General features: G+C 35.2%; 1 protein-coding gene across 1 annotated transcript in view; it reads right to left on the reverse strand.

Moving 5' to 3' along the window:
• The window catches only part of IQCM (IQ motif containing M), a 352356-nt gene that overhangs the window by 233564 nt on the left and 98219 nt on the right, over positions 1–20573 (reverse strand). Inside the window, 3 exon segments of the mRNA XM_028168309.2 lie at positions 7026–7034; positions 15861–15976; positions 18563–18572. Of these exon segments, the coding sequence (XP_028024110.2) occupies positions 7026–7034; positions 15861–15976; positions 18563–18572 (135 nt within the window).

Below are 20573 nucleotides of genomic sequence, written 5' to 3' on the forward strand. Positions count from 1 at the left end.
TTGTATAAGAAATGTTTTAAAAAGAAAACTGTCAGTAACTTGCACACATGCAGAACCAGAAGGCACCAAACACATCATTTTGGAATTTTCCACAAGTCATTATCTTTACATTGTTGTATTTTAGAGCTTCTAAGAACACATACAAACCACAGAAGGGTTTTCCAGCCATAGAGCCACACCCAGGAAGTTGTGGTAGGCCCAGGAAACCCATAGTTTCTCAAAATCTTCTTGTGGAGCCACAGAAGCCCCATTGTGAAGGTGTTCTCAAGTGTGGTATTTCTTTTACATTTCTTAAGAGAAGTGGAGGGAATACCATAGGTAATGCTGGTCACTCTGTAATAGCCATGGCCTCAAAAAGCCATTCAACTTTCAAATTAGGAAAGACTGAGGGAGGTGGCCCAACAAAACATAGGTTTTTCCTTTACCAGTCACTAGATAAAATTTCTTTAGCCTCCAAGGGAAATCAAAACTCTTTGATATTTAGCAATTTAAGGATCACATAGGAGGCAATACAAAGACTGATGAGAAAAAGGGAGCTGGATAGAGAAGTTTACATCCCAGTGTAAGTCCCCCTGAGGGTTGGAACCTATTTGTAAAAGACGTTAACAGGGCTGTTGCTTCCAGGAGCATGTTCATAGCAACAAATCACAGCATAATACTACCACACATTCTAAAAAGAAAAATCAAATATATTTTAAATGCATAGCTGAAATGAAGGGAAAGTAATAGAATTCTTTTCTGGTAGAAAACAACGAGAATGTTGAATTTACTGTTGTATGAGTTCTGGAGCCTGTCTTAGCCTTGGGGATGGCATGGAAATTTTAGACAACCTAGAGCCTGGGTTTTAATGAGCTCTGTGCCCTGCAGTTGGGAGACAAACACTGGAACCCAGAGCATGAAGGAATATCAGAGCTGAGAACACCTCTCATAAAACCTAGGTACTGGAAGTGCAATATCCTTAGAATATAAACCAGGATTTTAAAATTCCCCTGGGGAGAGAAAGAAAGAAGTAGAAACAGAAAGAGAAAGAGATACCATGAGACCACTTGTCTGTCATGGTCTTGCCTCTAGGTGGAGAGGAGAAAAAGTCACTCCTAGGAATTTTTCAGGACAAGACTTCATTCATATGGATTTGGCGCCTGACTTCACACTATGCGCAATTCCCTAAACACCCCCTGCCAAAGAAAAGCAAAAAATTAAGAATAAAGTGGTCCCAGGTTGGTAGTGCACTAAAAGAGTACCTGGTAAAAGCTAATATCAATCATTTTTAGAAGAATGCAGTTTAAATTCAGGATTCAAAGAATTCTCACAATAAAATACCAAGAAAAATGAGCTCACAGTCAGAAAATCATCAAACATAAGAAAATAAGCAATCAAAGTATCAGAAGAAACAACAAACTACACATTCAGAAACTCAAAGACTCCAGTACTGAAACTAAAGTATACAGAATATAAAATAAAAATGAGCTTCCATTTCTATATGTTTAGAGAAATATATTAAAGTAACCAAAAATTTTCAAAGCTGACCAAGCTGATTTGAAAAGTAACAACTAAATGTTCTAAAAATGAAAACTAATTGGAATAATTGGAAACTCAGTGAGTAGCAAAAAAAAAAGGTGCAAGAGTTTCTCTAGGGTAAGAGAAAACCCTAGAAAACACACAAAAAGAAAACACATAAAAGAGGAACCAGAAGGGAAAAAAAGACCCAGATATAGCAATAAGAGACAAAGAGATGGCAAATGTGAAAAAGTGGGGAAAAAGACAAAGAGTGACAATTAAATGGAAGACAACATATGTGTAAGGAGAGTTTTATAAAAAGTTTTAATCAGAGCTTATAAAGAAAAAGTGGAAGAAAAAAAGCGTTTAAAGAGACAGTGACATAGATTTTTTTCCAGAATGCTGAAAGACACTGACTTTCATAGTTAGGAAGCCAAACAAAAACCAAGCAGAATAAAAAGAAAACTACACTTACACATCTCATAATAAAACAGCAGAATAATGAAAAGAAGTCCTTAGAAGTAGAGAAGAGAGATTACTCACAAAGGAAAGACAACTGGACAAACATCTGATTTTTCAACAGCAACAGTGGCAGCCAGAAAACAGGGGAAAGATAACTTCAAGATTCTGAGACTGTATTATTGAGGAGGAAAAAATAAATATAAACAGAAGTTTTCTGCCATCTGACCCTTACTAAAGGTACTTCTAAAGGATGTAATTCAAGAAGGAAAATCATCCTATAGCCTGTGATGCTAGATATAAGGGCAGGTAAAAAAAAATTGGTAAGCATGTAGGTAAACCTAAACAGACAAGGAAGTAAAAAACAAAATAATGGTTTCTAATTTGTGAAGTTAAAAATAGTGAAAATAACAAGAGAAAATTAAACTCTGGTAGTTAAGGCAATCTAAGATTTCTGTATGAGGTGGGAAAAGGATAAATATACTTTAAGTTAAAAGCATGTATTAAAATCCATAGGTTAACCACTTATAAAAAGTAAAAAAAGAACATAAAGGTCAAACAAGTACAAGGAAAACTAGTACAATGCTAGTTTGTACAATGTACTAGTACAAAACTAGTACAAGGAAAACTAGTACTAGGAAAAATGGAACAAGAGGGGAAAATATGTCAATCAATTTCCAAAAAAGACAAAGGAGCAAAAGAGAAAAAAAGGACAAAATAGAAAGAACAAATAGAGAGCACAGAAGGGGTATAAATGCATCTAAATACATTTTTGAAAATACAACTGCATGATGTTCAAAAAAAAGAAATAGTGGTGGCCTAGAAATATGTGAAAAAAAAATTCTCAGCCTGATTTGTCATTAGGGAAATGCAAATTAAAATCACAAAGAAATATTTCATATCTTCCAAATTGGAAAAGGTTAAAAGTTTGACATATTAAGTGTTGCCAAGCATATGAAGCAATGCAGACTCTCATAAACTGCTTCTAGGAGTGGAAAACTGTTCTCTATATTGCCTGGTAACACTGAACATACGCCCACTGGCCAGCACAGCCAGTCTACGCCAGGCTGCTTGTGCCTAGAGGCAATCACTTATTTAGGCAGTTAATAATCAGTTATGGAGTTCCTACTGCCCAGGCCCTGTCCACCTGCCTCCCAGGCTGAAGGGATCCATTCTCGATGCAACAGGATGCAGGTTCATATTGATGCTGGGAATTCTTACCCTAGAGAAACTCTTGCACCTAACACTTGTAAAAGAATGTAGCAGAATTGTTCATAATAGGATATAACTTTTTAAAGAGGCAAATATCTCTCAGCAATAGAAAGGATAATTAAATTGTAGTGTAATCATTCAATGGGATGTTGTGCATGCATGAAAATGAATGAACCACGGGGCCACAGATCAACATTTATGAAGAATGATGGCTCTCAAAAATACATTGCTGGGACTTCCCTGGTGGCACAGTGGTTAAGAATCCACCTGCCAATGCAGGGCACATGGGTTCGAGCCCTGGTCCGGGAAGATCCCATATGCTGCGGAGAAGCTAAACCCGTGCACCACAACTACTGAGTCTGCAGCTCTAGAGCCCGCGTGCCACAGCTGCTGAAGCCCACGTGCCTAGAGCCCGTGCTCCGCAACAAGAGAAGCCAGCAATGAGAAGCCCGCGCACCGTAACGAAGAGTAGCCCCCGCTCACTGCAACTACAGAAAGCCCGCGTGCAGCAACAAAGACCCAACTCAGCCAAAAATAAATAAATAAATAAATTTATTAAAAAAAAATACATTTCTGGGCAAAGAGAGAGAGAAGACATTATAATTCCACACACATAAAGTGAAAAACAAGTAAAAGTAAGCAAATACTAAATAGAGATGTGTGTAGATGTGCTAAATTATAAAGAAAAGCAAGGGAACAATTAACATAAAATTAAGGAGACTGGTTTCTTCAGGATATGAAGGGAAAGAAAAGACACAATGAGTTCTGTTCCCTAAGTTTTATAGGTATTTGTTTTAGTGTTATTCTTTAAGATATAGATATAGAGCTATAAATAGATACATATATGAATAATACACTGTTTTGTATAATTGATACATAAAACAATACAAATTTTAAAAATAGTGTGGTAGAAAAATTCCTTGAGTTTAAGATGAGTGTCTGTCCCCCAAGAAAGAAAAGAATGAAAAGATCTTGGGAATCTGTGGGTTTCCCAAGTATTCTATACATCAAAACTTACTAGGAGGTTACATGGCTCCAAATCTCTCCTGTGGTTTGTGTGTGTTCTTGGAAACTTCAAAATTCAAGAATGCCAAGCAATGGAACAGCTGCTGCCAGGAATGAGTTGTCTTATTCTGAAATTTTAAGTGTATGAATCTATAAATACATATGATTAATTTTTTTTATCAGCTAGAATTAAAACAACAAAATGAGGAAATGAGTTCATGTTTTACAATTTGGGAACATTTTAATGTGCTTGTGTTCATATTGATATTGAAGTTGATGCTCAAATGAATGTAAGGCGCTTATTTGATTCTGAATATGTTTCTCCCTTTGTATTTAACATATCCTCCAAGGTAATTAATTTATTATTAAACAATTCAGTTATAAGCTGGATAGAATTTTAAACTTTTGAATTCAATCCTTTTCATTCGTGCATTTGTTTGGGATTTATTTAACTGTAAGACCATTGTAAACAGTGAGTCTGGTTATCATCATAAGATTTATATACTATGTGCTAGATCTGGAACTGCATCCCAGAACTAATAAATTGTTTTAACTAATAATTAGAACCTACTATCTGCTTTATGTTCATGTTCTTCAATATTCACCAAGACTCTGCAAAATAGATACTTTAATTCTCACTTTTCCTTAGGAAGTAGAGAAGTTTAATATCTTTACCTTGATTACACAAGTAGGAGGTGACTGGGATTCAGACTCAATACACTACTCTATCCAGAAGGTGACAGGTAGAAGATTTTTAATCTATGAAAATAGTCAGAATACAGTGAACAAAGACAGCATTAGAGTTTACATTAGATTTTTAATTGATTGGCACTCAGCAATTTTGTTTTCCACTCATTTCTTTAAGAAAACCTCCAATGATTTTGTAGGGAGTCAGTAGGACTTAATCATAATGGGATTTAAAACAGCCAATCAGATGCATGGCGGGGGTGGTCAAAAGCTGCCCCAGCCTGCTAACTACAACTTGACTATTTCCCCTTGTTTGGAGCATGTTTATGGGGAATTACATAAAACAGTGCTTATCAAACTTTATGTTCTTACAAATCACTAAGATCTAATTCCTAGAGACTCAGGATATACTTGGATGATATATCAGCTTATTGAAATTGTCCAGATTATTTTATTTGGGTGAAAGCTCTATTATCAAAATAGCTGGCATATTTTCCCAGGCCAATTTTGACATTCACTGTAGTTCTATTTCACTATTTGAAAATGTGTTTCTGATATCTTTGATCGGTTATAATCTCACTCGTCAACGTTCACAATAAACCACATTCCTATCCCACCACATGACTAAATTCAGCATAGAGTATCTGTACCTCAGGTATTTGTCAGGAAAAAAATTACATTGTATAGACTGTCACTACTTATCAAAAGCTCACTTAAAAGGCAAAATATTATGGGGAATTGTCTAAAACAGTGTTTCTCAAACTTTTATATGCTTATAAATCACTACTGATCTTACTCAAATACAGATTCTGATTCAGTACATTTGGGGTGGGTCCTGAAAGCAAAATTTTTAACAAGTCCCTGGATGGTAACAATGCTATTGACCCATGGAGTCGGAAGGGCCTAACTAAACCTGCAGAGAATTATCTAATTTTAATTGGTTATTGGTTTGCTTTTTCGTTGTGTACTTTTGTTTTTGAGGAATAAGAAGCAGTGGAAATCTATGTGAAAATCCAAAACCAACACTTCTTTGGAGGACAAATTAACAATATATAATAAAAAACAAAGGAAAAGGGGGAAGCATATCAGCAACTCCACTACAAGGAATTTATCCTAAAGAAATTTAGAATATGCACCAACATTTAACTACAAATATAATGCACTGCATTCCATTCAAGCATTGTCAATTGCCAAGATAACCAAAAATGAGTTATTTAATATTAAAGAAAATATGTTAATAAGAAAAGATGCTCAGAATATATTTTTCAGTGAAAAAAATAAGGTTATAAAGCATTGTTGCTATAATAAGTATGGTTGATTTTCTCATTTTTGGCTCATCTGGGTTTCCTTCAAAATATAAGTATTACGAGCATATTTATAAAAATTATTTTAACACGTGGTAAAAAGCAGATGTTAATGGCTTTATAGGATGGTCATAATTATGTGGTAACAGTATAGGGAGAACAGAGAAGGAAGAACACAAAGACCTAAAATAATTTGAGTTTAAAAGTTGTCCTATGTGTCTGGTTCAAGGATACAACTGGAGTCAGATTAGGAATCAATCACCGCAGACAGAGCCCTGAAGCAGCCTTTTGTGGCTGAGAGGATCGTCATCCTCTGATACTCTCCTAACACAACAACTGAATGGGAGTGTGTGTGGTCTCCTGATTACTACCAACCAGATCTCACCATCTGCAACCTAGTGTTCATCACCAGATCTCCTACAACTCAGAGTTTTGAGTTTGTGCCCTTGGGATGGATTTGTTTGGTCCTCTCCAGCCAGCCAATGAAACCCATCCTGTCTGCAGACTCAAAGGGATCTTCTAATGAGACTGTTGGAGGAGGTTAGAAAAAAGAAAAAAAGAACCCGACAGGAGAACTGCGTGACAAAATGAGAAGGGCCACGGATTCCAGAGAAGAGGAATGGGCCAAAAAGTCCATTTCAGGACAAAGAATTAAGGATTGTACAACTCTTTCAGTCAATACAGAAAAAAAAAAAAAAAAATTAGAGCAAAATTTATGCAACATCCTTAAATCATCTTTTTTTCTTTTTCCTCTTCCTAATAATATTATCATGGTTGTGCTTTTCACTGCTTTGGAACCTTGAGTCTCTTATGTGTTCCACTTGGGGAAATGTCAAATAGCTTATTATTCATTTATTCAACAAATATTTTCTAAACCTCTAGTTTATGACAGAAACCATTCTAGACACTGGGGTTGCACTGGTGATCTAAAATGTCCTCAGCCTTATGGAACCTACATTTAGTGAGGAAGGCCAGTAATAAACCAGTAAAGAGATTCATGATGCACTATGAAAAAATAAAAGTAGTGGTGCTCCTTTAGGTGGGGTTCAGGGAAGAACAATCACAGGGAGTAGCATCTAACAGAGATATATAACCACATCTGCCTGATTCTGCTATTGGGAATCACATAAACATGGACATTCTGCAATTAATTCCAGGACATGTCTTGCATCAAGTATCAAGAACAATGAATATACGATCATGGTATTTTTCTTATAGAACTAATAATGTGTGTGTGTATGTGTATGTTTTCAACCTTAAAAATAAAATAGCCAGTTATTTTACCCACAAAATGGGTTTACTCGGGAATAGCAGAGAATTGCAATTTGGGACGGACAAGCTATGGTGAATCACAGGCAAGTCTGAAGAATAAAGGAGAGGGGTCTTGCTTTGAGTAGGTGTTAGGAGGAAATTAAGAAGGGTTGTTTTGAACAAAAGTTCATTGGGGAAGAGCAAGAGCTTGAGGCTGTGGGGGACCTTCCTTCTTTTTCTGAAAAGCAGGAGATAAAATTCCCCTGTGATTAATGTCTTCCCTTGTCAAAACAATTCTTACCTTCCTTCTTCCTGCTGGTTATGCAAGTGCAAAGAGTGGTACACACGTGAGAGTTCCCCCTCAGGCTTCATGGCTCAATTTTAAATGAGGTACCCTTTATTTATTTTCACAGTGTGTATATATATTTGTGTGTGTGTGTGTATGTGTCTGTCTGTCTGTCCTTATCTCCTTATCTTCCCCATCACCTTTATCTACTATGACCACCACTACTATTACTTTCACTATCACTATTACTACTATAAGCCTATGATTCCTTATTTGTAACTCAGAAATCCAGAAAGCTTTGAAAACCAACAAATTTTTCATAATACATATGGAGGGGAGAATTTAACTCACCTAACCTTTGGTGGCAAAACCTGACCAGAACCAACCAACAAATGACCTATATAGTAGCCTGTATCTCCCACTTAATGAGAATATTCTTATGCTTTACTACAAAATATTACCATGCTTTGATTACAGGTTTGATTACAGATCTACTTATCTTCTTACCTTTCTAAAGTTTGGAATTTTCTGATTCCCAAATATGGCTGGTCCCAAGAGTTTTGAATAAAGCATGGATCTCCACACCTACGACAAGCTACAACTATCACCACTGCTGCTGCTCTTACTAAAAAACGTTGCCTTTGAGTACCTCTGTATTTGTTATTCCAATTCATTCTCACATCTCATTAGCCTAAATGTGTATAATTGAAGAGAAAATTCTGCACCTAATCCATCTACTGTTTAATGAATACACTTGACTTTTCAGACATTTTTTTATGATCACTTAAAAAAGCATATCACAACAAATCTAAGTCAATGCAATATTAACAGCCATAGCATTATCCAAAGCCTGTGGCCATAACCCAGGATGTTTATGTCTCCTGGCACTTTCTGTGTCTCCTGGCACTTTCTATGCCTACTTATTATTACTACTGAAGTTTTCATTCATATTCAACATCCATGTCTGGTGCATTTTGTTTGATGAAAACAAGCTAATTAGTGCTGAACCTTTCCTAGTTCATAAATGTATTCCTAAGAACATTAAAAGGAAGTCAAGTGAGACATGTTCAGTAACAGATGTTTGCCTTTTTTGGCTGCCTTTTTACAGTTTGTTCTCTTTCATTACTTTTTAAGAAATTTAGTTAATGTTCCCTTTCCTAGAGAACAAGCGTACCTAGTTTCCCAGAAGGGTGGGGGTGGGGGGATTCCCCAGGGTAGGCACAGTCTGTTCACTCCCTTAACCTAATATCTGCTCCAATGTTCTTTGCATCCAGCTTTTCATTCTTTCATCCAGGTTTTGGTAACAATCACACTCCAGCTTATCTCAGAAAGAATGCGCATGTTGACTGGAGATTATTATAAAACTAGAACTACAACGAGCACTATTACTAATGCCCATGGGCCTAGTGTCCCTCAAATACCTTTCCCACACGAGGACATCTCAGAATAAAGGGGCAACATGATTGACAGAATTTGATTGAATCTTTTGGCTTCTACAGTAAAGAAAGATTGTGAAGTTACTTACTAAACTAAAAATCCAGTGGTCTTTTATGATAAAAGAAAAGAGAAGTATAGATCAAGATTTTTCTCTATAAAAATATATTGATCCAAAAATACAAATTTAAAATTATCCTGTTTATTTACCTAACCTTCCACTTTTGAATATTATTTAGTATAAATGGTACTGTGAGCCGTTTAAATGATGGTACATTGGTAAGCCTAAGTAACATGACAATCCAAATCTTGCAATCACCAAGAGTGCTTTCTTTTAAAACTTTGTGAGAATAGTTTTAAATATATATGTTTTGACCAATTTATTGTTACTATACATCTTAACCTATTTATTGCTAAAGGAATTCTGCAGTGGAGTACCTCTTTATTTTTCCCAAAAAGTACTTTAACTAAGGCAACAGTTGAAATTTTTATCTAGAAGGAAAGATTTAATAAAAATAAAATAAATGATGATTATAAATTACCTAGGCCCATATAAACTATATGATATAAAAATATCAGGCTCAGATAATACTGCTGCAAGGCAATATAACTATTAAAATGTGGGGTTTTAACTGCAACTATATATGTTAAAAAAAATAGTTTTACATATATGTATATATCAAAATAAATATATCATTCTTTCACAAAGATTCAAAATTTTATATTTCATAGGAAAATAAATATGCATTTCAAAATTAAAATGTGAAGTTTGAAGATAATGTACAGCATTAGACATCACTACTTGTAATAGTACCAAAACAAACAAATTAAAAGATCAGAGTAAACTGTTGGAATGCTCTTCAGTATGTCAAAAAATCATAGTCATGTAGTTAACTCAAGGCTTTAATTAAACACAAGCCTAATTCTGTAGGAACAGAATTTTCAAAATGTAATTTCATTGATACCCAAAACGATTTTTAAAAATTTAGGAAATCATTTGAATAAATAGAAATTTTAAATTTAATAGTCATAATGATTTGTGTTAATTCTTCAAAATATCAGAAAATCAAATCAGATGACATTTTTTATCAAATGCAACCCACAAGAGGAGAAAATCATGAGTATGAAAATGATTACAATACCTCTCAAATGTGTGGAGGAGGGAAGGAAAAGAGCAGAAAGTGTGATGGAGGAGAAAAAAATGAGCAAAGATATTTTACATATTAAAAGTTAATTTACTATTTTTTATTATGTACTAAAATCAAGTGAAGGCCGGCAGTCTTCTGACAGCACAATTTGGTAAAGAATCACACAAAAATATCTAAATTTCCAAGTTAAGAGAAGAATATCCCCCTAGATTCTTACAGTTTTCTTTTCCCAAAATGGCTCAAGAAAATTCTCCAGAGAAGAGTGATAAGAAATTTCATTAAAATCTAGTCAACCCATTTCATGGTCAAAATTAAGCTAATGTGAAGCATAATGTTATATATGAAATTTCTTTTTTCATTTCTAAAAATATGTTTCTGCAAAACTAATAATTTTTTGTTTTGTTTATGAGCTGAATCTGTAAGTATGTTTAAAAACAGGACAAGTGACTCTTGGTTTCTTCTCTCATATAGGACTTGTTCTCCTTGAAAGGAGGGAGGTCCAGATGCCCAGAGGACTCACAGCACATTCTTTGAAACACTAAACAATGTATAATGCAACTAGTTATTAAACCAACTTCTATTTCCTTGTAATCTCTTACTTCCTAGTGTCAAGGTTAGGCAAATTCTTTCCATCCAAGATTAAGAAAATAAAGGGATCAATTGTCTTCCTACAAGGAAGGCACTTCATGACGATGGAACTTGCTTAAATTTTCAGTTTAATTTCTTGTCACTTGCCCTCTTGAATGCTATACTTTTGCCACACTCAACTTCGTTCACTTCCTGAAATGCACTCTGCTCTCCCATTCAGACAACCACAACTGTTCTTTCCCCTCTGCTCCTCCATCCCTGAACCCTGTCACCACCACAATAAGTACGCAAGCATGCATGCTTGGGCAGTCCCTTGCTTGTCATCTCATCCTCATTCTAGGGGTCACCAAATGGCAGAGTTCCCTTCAGGGAACATTCTGATCCCAGAGCCACTGCAACAGAGTCGTGAGTTAGCCACTCACTGAGGAGAGTTTTGCCTTACTGATGACTAATGAATAAAAGTTTTTACTCTATATGTTTATAAATATTAGATAGAAATTAACTTCTTACACAAATTTCTGTCAATATTTGCTTTTATCCTAGCTTTTTTTAAAAAAATTATTTATTTATTTATTTATTTATTTTTGGCTGTGTTGGGTCTTCGTTTCTGTGCGAGGGCTTTCTCCAGTTGCGGCGAGCAAGGGCCACTCTTCATCGCGGTGCGTGGGCCTCTCACTGTCATGGCCTCTCTTGTTGCAGAGCACAGGCTCCAGACGCGCAGGCTCAGTAGTTGTGGCTCACGGGCCTAGTTGCTCTGCGGCATGTGGGATTTTCCCAGACCAGGGCTCGAACCCGTGTCCCCTGCATTGGCAGGCAGATTCTCAACGACTGCGCCACCAGGGAAGCACTATCCTAGCTTTTTTAAGAGCACTATTGATACTAATTTTTGCACCTCAGAATTTTGATAAATACCAAAGTTGTTTTTCACACCTACAGTCCTTCAGGTTGTGGGTTTCCAGAGTGCTTCATACATTATCATAAAGTTAGCAAACCTTGTAAAGAAGAGTTATGAAATGAAATTGCAACAACAAAGTTGGAGATGGGTGGTCTTTCCTATATTATTGAAATGTAACACTACATTTTTATGTTATGCAAGGGATCATATTCACAGGTGCTCACTTACTTTGGATAAATATTATCTTTCAAGATAATTAAGGCTATAAATGTCTCAGGACTTCAGAGATCATAAAAAGTAGAATTAGTAAGTTTTTCTTAGGAATGCAGTTTCTTTAACTTCATGTAAAGAAGTTTTAGGGGGCTATCTGCCACTGTTTAAAATAACTGGGAATTTGAATACAATTCTAATATGATAAGTCTGCAGTTGCAGAAATGAAACATTAAAACTAAAGACATATAAATTATTGTGTTATTTAATTAGAACTAAAAACATATAGGATTCAAAATACTTCAAAAAGAAAACAGAAACTCTGGCTTAAAAGGGATATTTTCTTTTAGCCTAAAGAAATCATATCCACAGTGACTTTCTTATTTGAGCAAATTAAAATTTTGATAAGAGTAGCTAAGCTATAGAGAACGTTTTGAAAGCAAAATGTGTTATATTTTTCTCTCCTCCTACAAAATCAAATACAGTGTTTTCTGCACCCTCTCTTCTTTCCTCTTTTAACAATGCAACCTTCTTTCTACATTCTCAACTTTCCTAGTTACTTTTGTCTTCTGGACCTGATTGAACAAACTCACATCAAGATTACTTAACACTTCACACCCATTAGGCTGGCTATTAAGAAAACAGAAATATAATAAGTGCTGATGAAAATGTGGAGAAATTGGAGCACTTGTGCATTGCTAGAGGGAATGTAAAATGGTGCAACCACTCTGCAGAATAATATGATGATTCCTCAAAATATTAAACATAGGAATACAATATGGTCCAGCAATTCCACTTCTGGGTATATATCCAAAAGAAGCAAAAGAAAGGGCTCAAACAATAGTTCTACACCCTTGTTCATAGTGGCATTATTCACAATATCCAAATGGTGGAAGTAATCCAAGTGTCCACCAACAGATGAATGGATAAACAAAATATGGCATATATATTCAATAGAATATATTCAGCCTTTTTTAAAAAGAAGGAAATTCTGACACATGCTACAGCATGGATGAACCTTGAAGACATTATAAGTGAGATGAGCCAGTCACAAAAGAAAAAGTAAAATACTTGTTGCCAGAGGATGGTGGGGAAGGAAGAACAAGGAATTAGTGTTTACTGGGTACAGAGTTTTAGTTTGGAAAGATAAAAAGGTTCTGGAGATGGATGGTGGTAATAGTTACACAGCAATGTGGGTGTACTTAACGCCACCAAACTGTACACTTAAAATGTTAAAATGGTAAATTTTACATTATGTGTATTTTACCACAATAAAAAAAATGGCAAAAAAGATTAACTTAGAACTTGGTATTTGATCCCTTCTAGTACTGTTATTATTTTAAAGGATAAATGAAAGGGGAATCCTTAATAAATAAATAAATAAATAAATTAGACTTTCAATGGTGAAAATTAAAGAGGCAGTGAGCTGCAGGAAAGAAATCTGAAGGTTTGAATCTTATCCCCTCTTACCCATTCACACCCCGCCCACAAAATAGTGGGTTTGCAAGAGCAAGATAAACCTCTAACCGGACTGAGGCAAAAGGCCTATTAATGCTCACCCAGTCTCCACTCTAGTCCACCCCAAATTTCTTTAGACAGGTACACATACCCAAAGCACCATCTATTATGCCAAAGCCATGGTTAGTAGCACTTTGTACTCCTAATTCCCCCGTGGGCAATGAGTAAACACTCCCAGTCTCGCATCTGGAGCTCTCCACAGTCATGTCTACTCTTGCCCAACTTATTCCCCAAAGAAATATGTTTAAACGTACTTCTTCACACAGCTAGGAGCAATCTCTAAATTATTAGTGTAAAACAGGGTAAGCAGTAGTTCATTTATTCACCTTTACTGGAAAATGAAAATGAAAACAGCCTTCTATGGGTGTTACTTTTGCTAAGGACATGTGTGAATTAGTAATATACATCCAATTAGCTGGAGGTAACTGTCTATTCTGTAATTAATTACTATATTCTGAAAATAGTAGATTACGAAGACTTTGAATTTCACTAAACAATATTCATATAATTTCCTCATCTAAATTCATATAATTTTCCTTAATAATGTTTGTATAATGTCCTTATCTAAAACAGGGATGCAATGATTTAGTTTTAGTATATTTACTCACAAAGAATTTAGCAGCAGAAGTTAAATATGACGTAATTCAAAAGTTTTGGTTTACAGAAAAAATATAAAAACTCAAGATTTTTAAAAATACTAGATAACGAACTATCCAGTAGATAAGAAAAATAATTGTTATCAGCTGTCTAATGGTGTATGGACTGAACTGTGTCTCCCCACAATTCATATGACTCCTTAAGCCCCAGTCTGACTGTATTTGGAGATGTGACCCTTAGAGAGGTAATTAGGTTAAATGAGGTCATAAGGGTAGGGCACTAATCCAATATGACCAGCATCCTTATAAGAAGAGAGGGAGACACTAGAAACACACACTGGAAAGGCCATGTGAGGACACAGCAAGGAGGCAGCTTTCTGCTAGCCAAGGAGAGAGAGGCCCCAGGAGAAAACAGCTGTACTGGCACCTTGATTTTGGACTTCCAGCCTTCAGGACTTTGAGAAATAAATCTCTGTTGTTTAAGCCACCCAGTCTGTGGTATTTTGTTATGGCAGCCCAAGAACACTAATACAAATCACAAGTCGAAAAGAAAAATAATTCATGATATAAAAAGAGGAAAGAAAAGAAAAATGAGACAGACACATTCACATACAGAGCAGAACACATAGGAGATGTAAAAAATCCAGACATCTATACAGACACCGTGAGACACAAATATTATAAAATGGCATTTTGCACTCTTTTAAGAAATCATTGCTAAAGATTTCAGAATCACATGAGTTGTTTCTACTACAGTAAGTCACCTACACACGAACAAGTTCTGCTCCGAGAGAGCATTCGTTAAGTCCAATTTGTTCATAAGTCCAACAAAGTCAGCCTAGGTACCCAACTAACACAGTTAGCTATATACTACTGTACTGTAATGGTTTATAATACTTTTCTCACAAATAATACATAAAAAAACACAAAAAATAAAGAAAACATTTTTAATCTTATAGTACAGTACCTTGAAAAGTACAGTACAATACATACTGCTGCTTTTACGCTTGCTTCTGGACATCCTGGGCTTGAAATAAATGTACTGTACTACTGTACTCTACACAGTACTATACAGTAAAGTACACAAAAGCACAACCACTCGTACAGGACGCACGCACGTAACAATGTATGCCAGACACGTGAACTAACTTACGTGATTGGACATGTGAACACATTCGCATCTTTGAAAGTTCGCAACTTGGAGGTTCATATGTAGGGGACTTACTGTATTTACATAGAGACATCTCAGAACTTGCCCTGATGAGCAGGTGAACTTAATGTGAAGTCCTGATTCCATCTTCAAGTCATAGATTCTCACGTCCCAGTTTGGAGAGCACTCACTCACAAAACCATTAGTATGTGGTCGTGACACTGGCCTTGGATTGTTAAGTCCTCTTAGTGCCACACTCCTAACAAACATCTTTATTCTCCACTGGCTTCCACTGTATTTTCTTGATAGTCTAGGTACCATTACAAAAATAGTCGCTATCACATTTAGGGCAAACCATTGTGATGATCACTTTGGCTATTACCACTCTTCAACCAAAAACTAATATACATATTTAGGAGTTAAGGTGATCAGCAAGATTTACACAAAATAAGACAACAGCACAAAAGCACTGCTTCAGAAAAAAGATGAATTTCAATGGGGAATCATTATAGGAATGAAATATGCCCATACTAACATCTTACATGTTATATCAAAATGAATTCAATCATTTGCTAGAAAAATGGTAATCCATCTCTATGTCCGGTTTTACAAATACTTACACTACAATAATCCTGAAATACTGATGATGATCCAGAGAAACTAGGCCAACTGGAGTCACGAGCCAAACAGGAAAACCTTTCTGACACTACTCCTCTCCAATCATAGAACGCTCTGTCTGTTGGAAATATCAATGCAGGTTAAAAGAATATTTATCCAGGAAAAGTACACACTGATCATACTGCTTAGTGTTACAAAGAGGAAAGTAAATCATCTTTATGGCCCACTATTCTGTATTAAAATCACATCTTTTCATCTAACCATAACAAGATGAGGAAGTGATAGCACTGCATAGAGAGAGGCTTCAATTAATGGGCTTCCTCATACAGTAAAGCTCTCGTGTTTTTATTACATACAGTGTGCCCATCAGAAAACTAATAAGTTCATTCTTTTGATTCTTCTCTTCGAGAACACTGACTTCTTTTTTAAGGGAGGCTTAAAGCAAAATCAGATTTGTGAATAGCACTAACGAAAACAAAAGAAAACCTCCTCTCCCTGTTACATAAGCACTTTAAAAGAGAATTCAAAATTATTATGAAGGTGCTAGTTTTGATATTGTGAAGTAAATAAAATTATTGAAAGTATTTAAGGTAAATAGGTTGGAAGAGCAAAAGGTTAGCCAGTATATGCCCACATATTTCTTCCGTCTCATGGTAGTTATGTGGGATTTCTGCACAAAATTTTTAATGAAGAGGAGGAGATTTCAGATTTATTTGTCCACTTATTTCTCAGAAATACAATTTAATCCTGCCATCCAAATGAATCAAACTATTTTTACATTTCCAATTTTCTTTCTAATACTTATTCATATACATATCTTCCTGAAACTTTTAATTTAATAGAGTCCTCCATGGACCAGTTAATTTCATATAAATTTAGAGAAAAATCAGAAGGAATGTATTCTCTCATTTCATTGCTTCAATTTATTTATAGGACCATAAGGGTCCTATATGGGTCAGAGACATCCTAATCAATACACACACACATTCTACCCCATCTTAATTTTACATATATTTCCTCAATTTCAGTCAGTCTCTGCCCTCTATCAAAAAGGAAAAATCTCTAGGAGAGGCACCATAACAAATTATGTATCTCAATCACAACCCAATATGAAGAAATGAATATCTTTAATGGAAGCGAATGCCAATAATGGGTAGATCATACAGAATCTGAAAATATTACTATCTGAGAAGAGGATAGCAAATGAAAGGCCATACACGTCATACTTTACTGGGGACTTTCATAAACCCAGGGGATATAAAGGGATAGTATAAGACTATTAGAGATGTGTATACCCCACATTTCTTATGAAGCTTTTTAGACTAATTTGAAGCATTTCTCAATTTACTAGCACTATCCCTATTTCGCCCACTTCCTTTAATGAACTTCTACAATAAATGTTCTCACTATTTTAGATAACAGAGCATCTCTTTCCAATCTCCTTTTTAAATGTATAAACTCTTCCAGGGCAAGGACAATATCTTACTTGGAATTGCTCTGTGATTCTGGTTCATTAGCGATGTGATTAAAGTTACTATGTAAACACTAGTGAACTAGAATTAGCCTCACAAGGTTAAATCTCACAGGCAAAAGGGAATCTTCCTGATCACTGAAGAGCCCAACCCAAAATGAAACTAAATGCTATATGACTTATTTTTCCAAGAGATTCCAGAGCATTTCAAATATTTTATCTTGTTTACCCACAAAACAGACTCATATTATCAAGAAGGCCATACATTATTTTCTCCAGTATACAGGTATCACACTACAAAATATAGCTAAAACTTTTCCACTTCAGGAAGCAGTAAAGCCTCCACTAAAATCCTCAAGGTAATCATTCACACACTGATCTATACTAATGACTCCTCCTCAGAAGCCAAGCACAGAAGGTGACGTGCAACAAATTCCAGTTTATTCCACAAAGTCAGTCGAAAGTTATAAGCTGATAGTTTGAAGAAGACCACAGTCATACATCAGACTAAATCTTCACAAACCCTTCACAGAGCCAACAAGCTTCACAGATAATGCCAAAGAGAAATTAAGATTCTGAAATCTAAGGGTGTGTGTGTGTGTGTGTGTGTGTGTGTGTGTGTGTGTGAGAGAGAGAGAGAGAGGGAGCAAGAGTAGGCTGTATATTGATAGGTGAAAAAATAAGAAATCTTGTTAGAACTCCCAGTTTATCAGCCAGCAGGACAGAATAAAATACTCTGAGATTAAACAAATCTGGGGAAAATACAAGAGCAAAATTTGGAAAGAAACCAAAATATCCCATCAGGTTAACAAGGAGTTATTAGCTAACTTTGAACATTAAAAAAATTGTTAAATATCCATACTGATGTCTTTGTGTCCTTGCGTTTCCTCAATACTTATTTAGACTCTTTGAAAAACTTTATTATACCACTAGTTCATGTCATTTTGTTGTCTTCTTTAGATCTCATCTCCCTATCTAGACTTGAGAGTCTTTAACTTGCTTTGTATTCTCCATAATATTGAATACAATGCTGTGCCCCAAGCATATGTTTAGTATATGCTACTGCACTGACTTGGTATTGGGTGAAAGGCCACTCAGGAAACTGCTGAGAGTGAAAGGCCCCATGTAATACAACTGATATAAACATCAGAAAAAATGGAAGAGTCTTTAAAAAGGGATTTTTAAAATTCTTTAAATTCTTTTTTTCAGGACCAAATATTTTTTTCACCAGACCATCTTCCCTCTCTTGATATTTATCTTGATGTTTATAACGGTAATAGTTTTTAAATACATATGAGTTGGGGGTGGCTTTTTATTTCATTTCCCATTTTCATTCAAATTTATGCAGTTAACAATGAGTCAATTATTTACACAGATGAGAGGGATTTTTAAAATCTAATAAGCATAATTACTTTAGAAACAAATTATTTAGATGAGTCACAGAAAACTGGTAAGATTGTATCTGGTGATATTGCCAAGAAAATGAGGAAAGAAACAAGGGAAAAGAGGGAGGAAGGAAGGAAGAATCTCTAGCTAGTTAAAACATTCACCACTTTTCTGTGATCTTTGTAGTGACAAGCATTTCCTCCATATTGCAAATTGATAGATTTGTCCAAATTGTCTGAATATCAGCACAAAACCCAAAGACAATAGGAGTTTAAACTTTTCAAATATATTGTTTCAGTCAACCAAGAAACCAAACGTTCACAGGAAATAATCTATGCAACTGCCTCTGACAGAGCCAGAGAAGTCCAGCAGCAAGTGCGGTGTATCTTTACGAGGACTTGACAGAGCCAAAGACACCACTGGGTTCAGCAGTCCTGTTGTCCCTAGAGCCTCTTTTATGCCAAGCTCGTTCTGTTTCCCTTTTATCAATTCCCTTCTATCAATTAATTCTCTGAGTTAATTGCACATGCAGTTTTAATCTGTAGGTAATTACAATCAATTAATAGGAGACAGAATTAGCAGTTCTTAGTTTGATTATCTATATAATTAAAAGGGGTGGTAAACTAGAGTTGACAAATAGCATCTTAATCAGTTGAATAATCAAACCCCAGAAGCTTGCTTGGGTAGCTGAATTCCATTTCTTGTATTAGTTCAAATTTTAGAATCAATGACTGAAATGTCCATTTAAATCAATTCATATTGTTAATTTATAGTCAAAAATGAACAATATGTATTCTAAAATTACTTAAACTATTTACCTTCTTTTGGTTATAATGAACCGCTTCCAAAAGGATTCAATAAAAATAATGATCCAACAAACTAACTTATTTATATCTACTGAATACCAGTTAGTATTCATGGCTCCCAAATCATATGTTACAAAACATCTAAGAAATATGAGTAACTCCTTTTGTACTAGGTTCTATTTAACACTTTTATATGTGTGCTGAGAGACAGCAAATAAAACAGAGCTTTAGTCTTTTTATTTGTTTTTGGCTATCAAATGGAAACAGTTGTTTGTAGATACAGTGGCAGTACTAAGATGCAGGATAAGCTTAACGTGAGTTATAAAAATATATGAGAACTTCATCATGATTAGGATATAATATAATAGAACAGTAGCATGACTGTTGCATAATATCTTTCTGAATTGCCAAGTATTTGAACAAGTTTGGCAGATACTTCCAAGCTTATAGTAAATAAAAAATGTTCAAAAAAATCATGATTTCTGGTTCAATATGGCTTGTTACCTTTGACTGTGAGGCAGCCCCTTTTATAGCCTCAAGAAAATACTATAACAATCAAAGACAAAAATGTCAAGGTCACAAAAAAATTAAATTTAACCATTCACCTATCTGCAGTTGAGAAAAAAATTTCATTAATTAGGATGATGGAAGTGAACTGAGGAAAGCAATCTGTGATCTTTACATAATAATAAACCCCTAGCCCATCTGAAAGCCATTAGAAAGAAGCTTAATACCACCTAAGAAAAAACCAAACAGAACAAAAACCATTTCTCTAAAATGTGGGTGCTGCTCACTATTTACAAGAGCCAGGACATGGAAGCAACCTAAATGTCCATCAACAGAGGAATGGATAAAGAAGATGTGGTACATATATACAATGGAATATTACTCAGCCATGAAAAGGAATGAAATTGGGTCATTTGTAGAGATGTGGATGGACCTAGAGACTCTCATACAGACTGAAGTAAGTCAGAAAGAGAAAAACAAATATTGTATATTAACGCATATATGTGGAATCTAGAAAAATGGTGTAGATGATCTTATTTGCAAAG

This window comes from Balaenoptera acutorostrata, chromosome 5 (genome assembly GCF_949987535.1).
Source record: "Balaenoptera acutorostrata chromosome 5, mBalAcu1.1, whole genome shotgun sequence".
In the NCBI taxonomy this organism is placed as follows: domain Eukaryota; kingdom Metazoa; phylum Chordata; class Mammalia; order Artiodactyla; family Balaenopteridae; genus Balaenoptera; species Balaenoptera acutorostrata.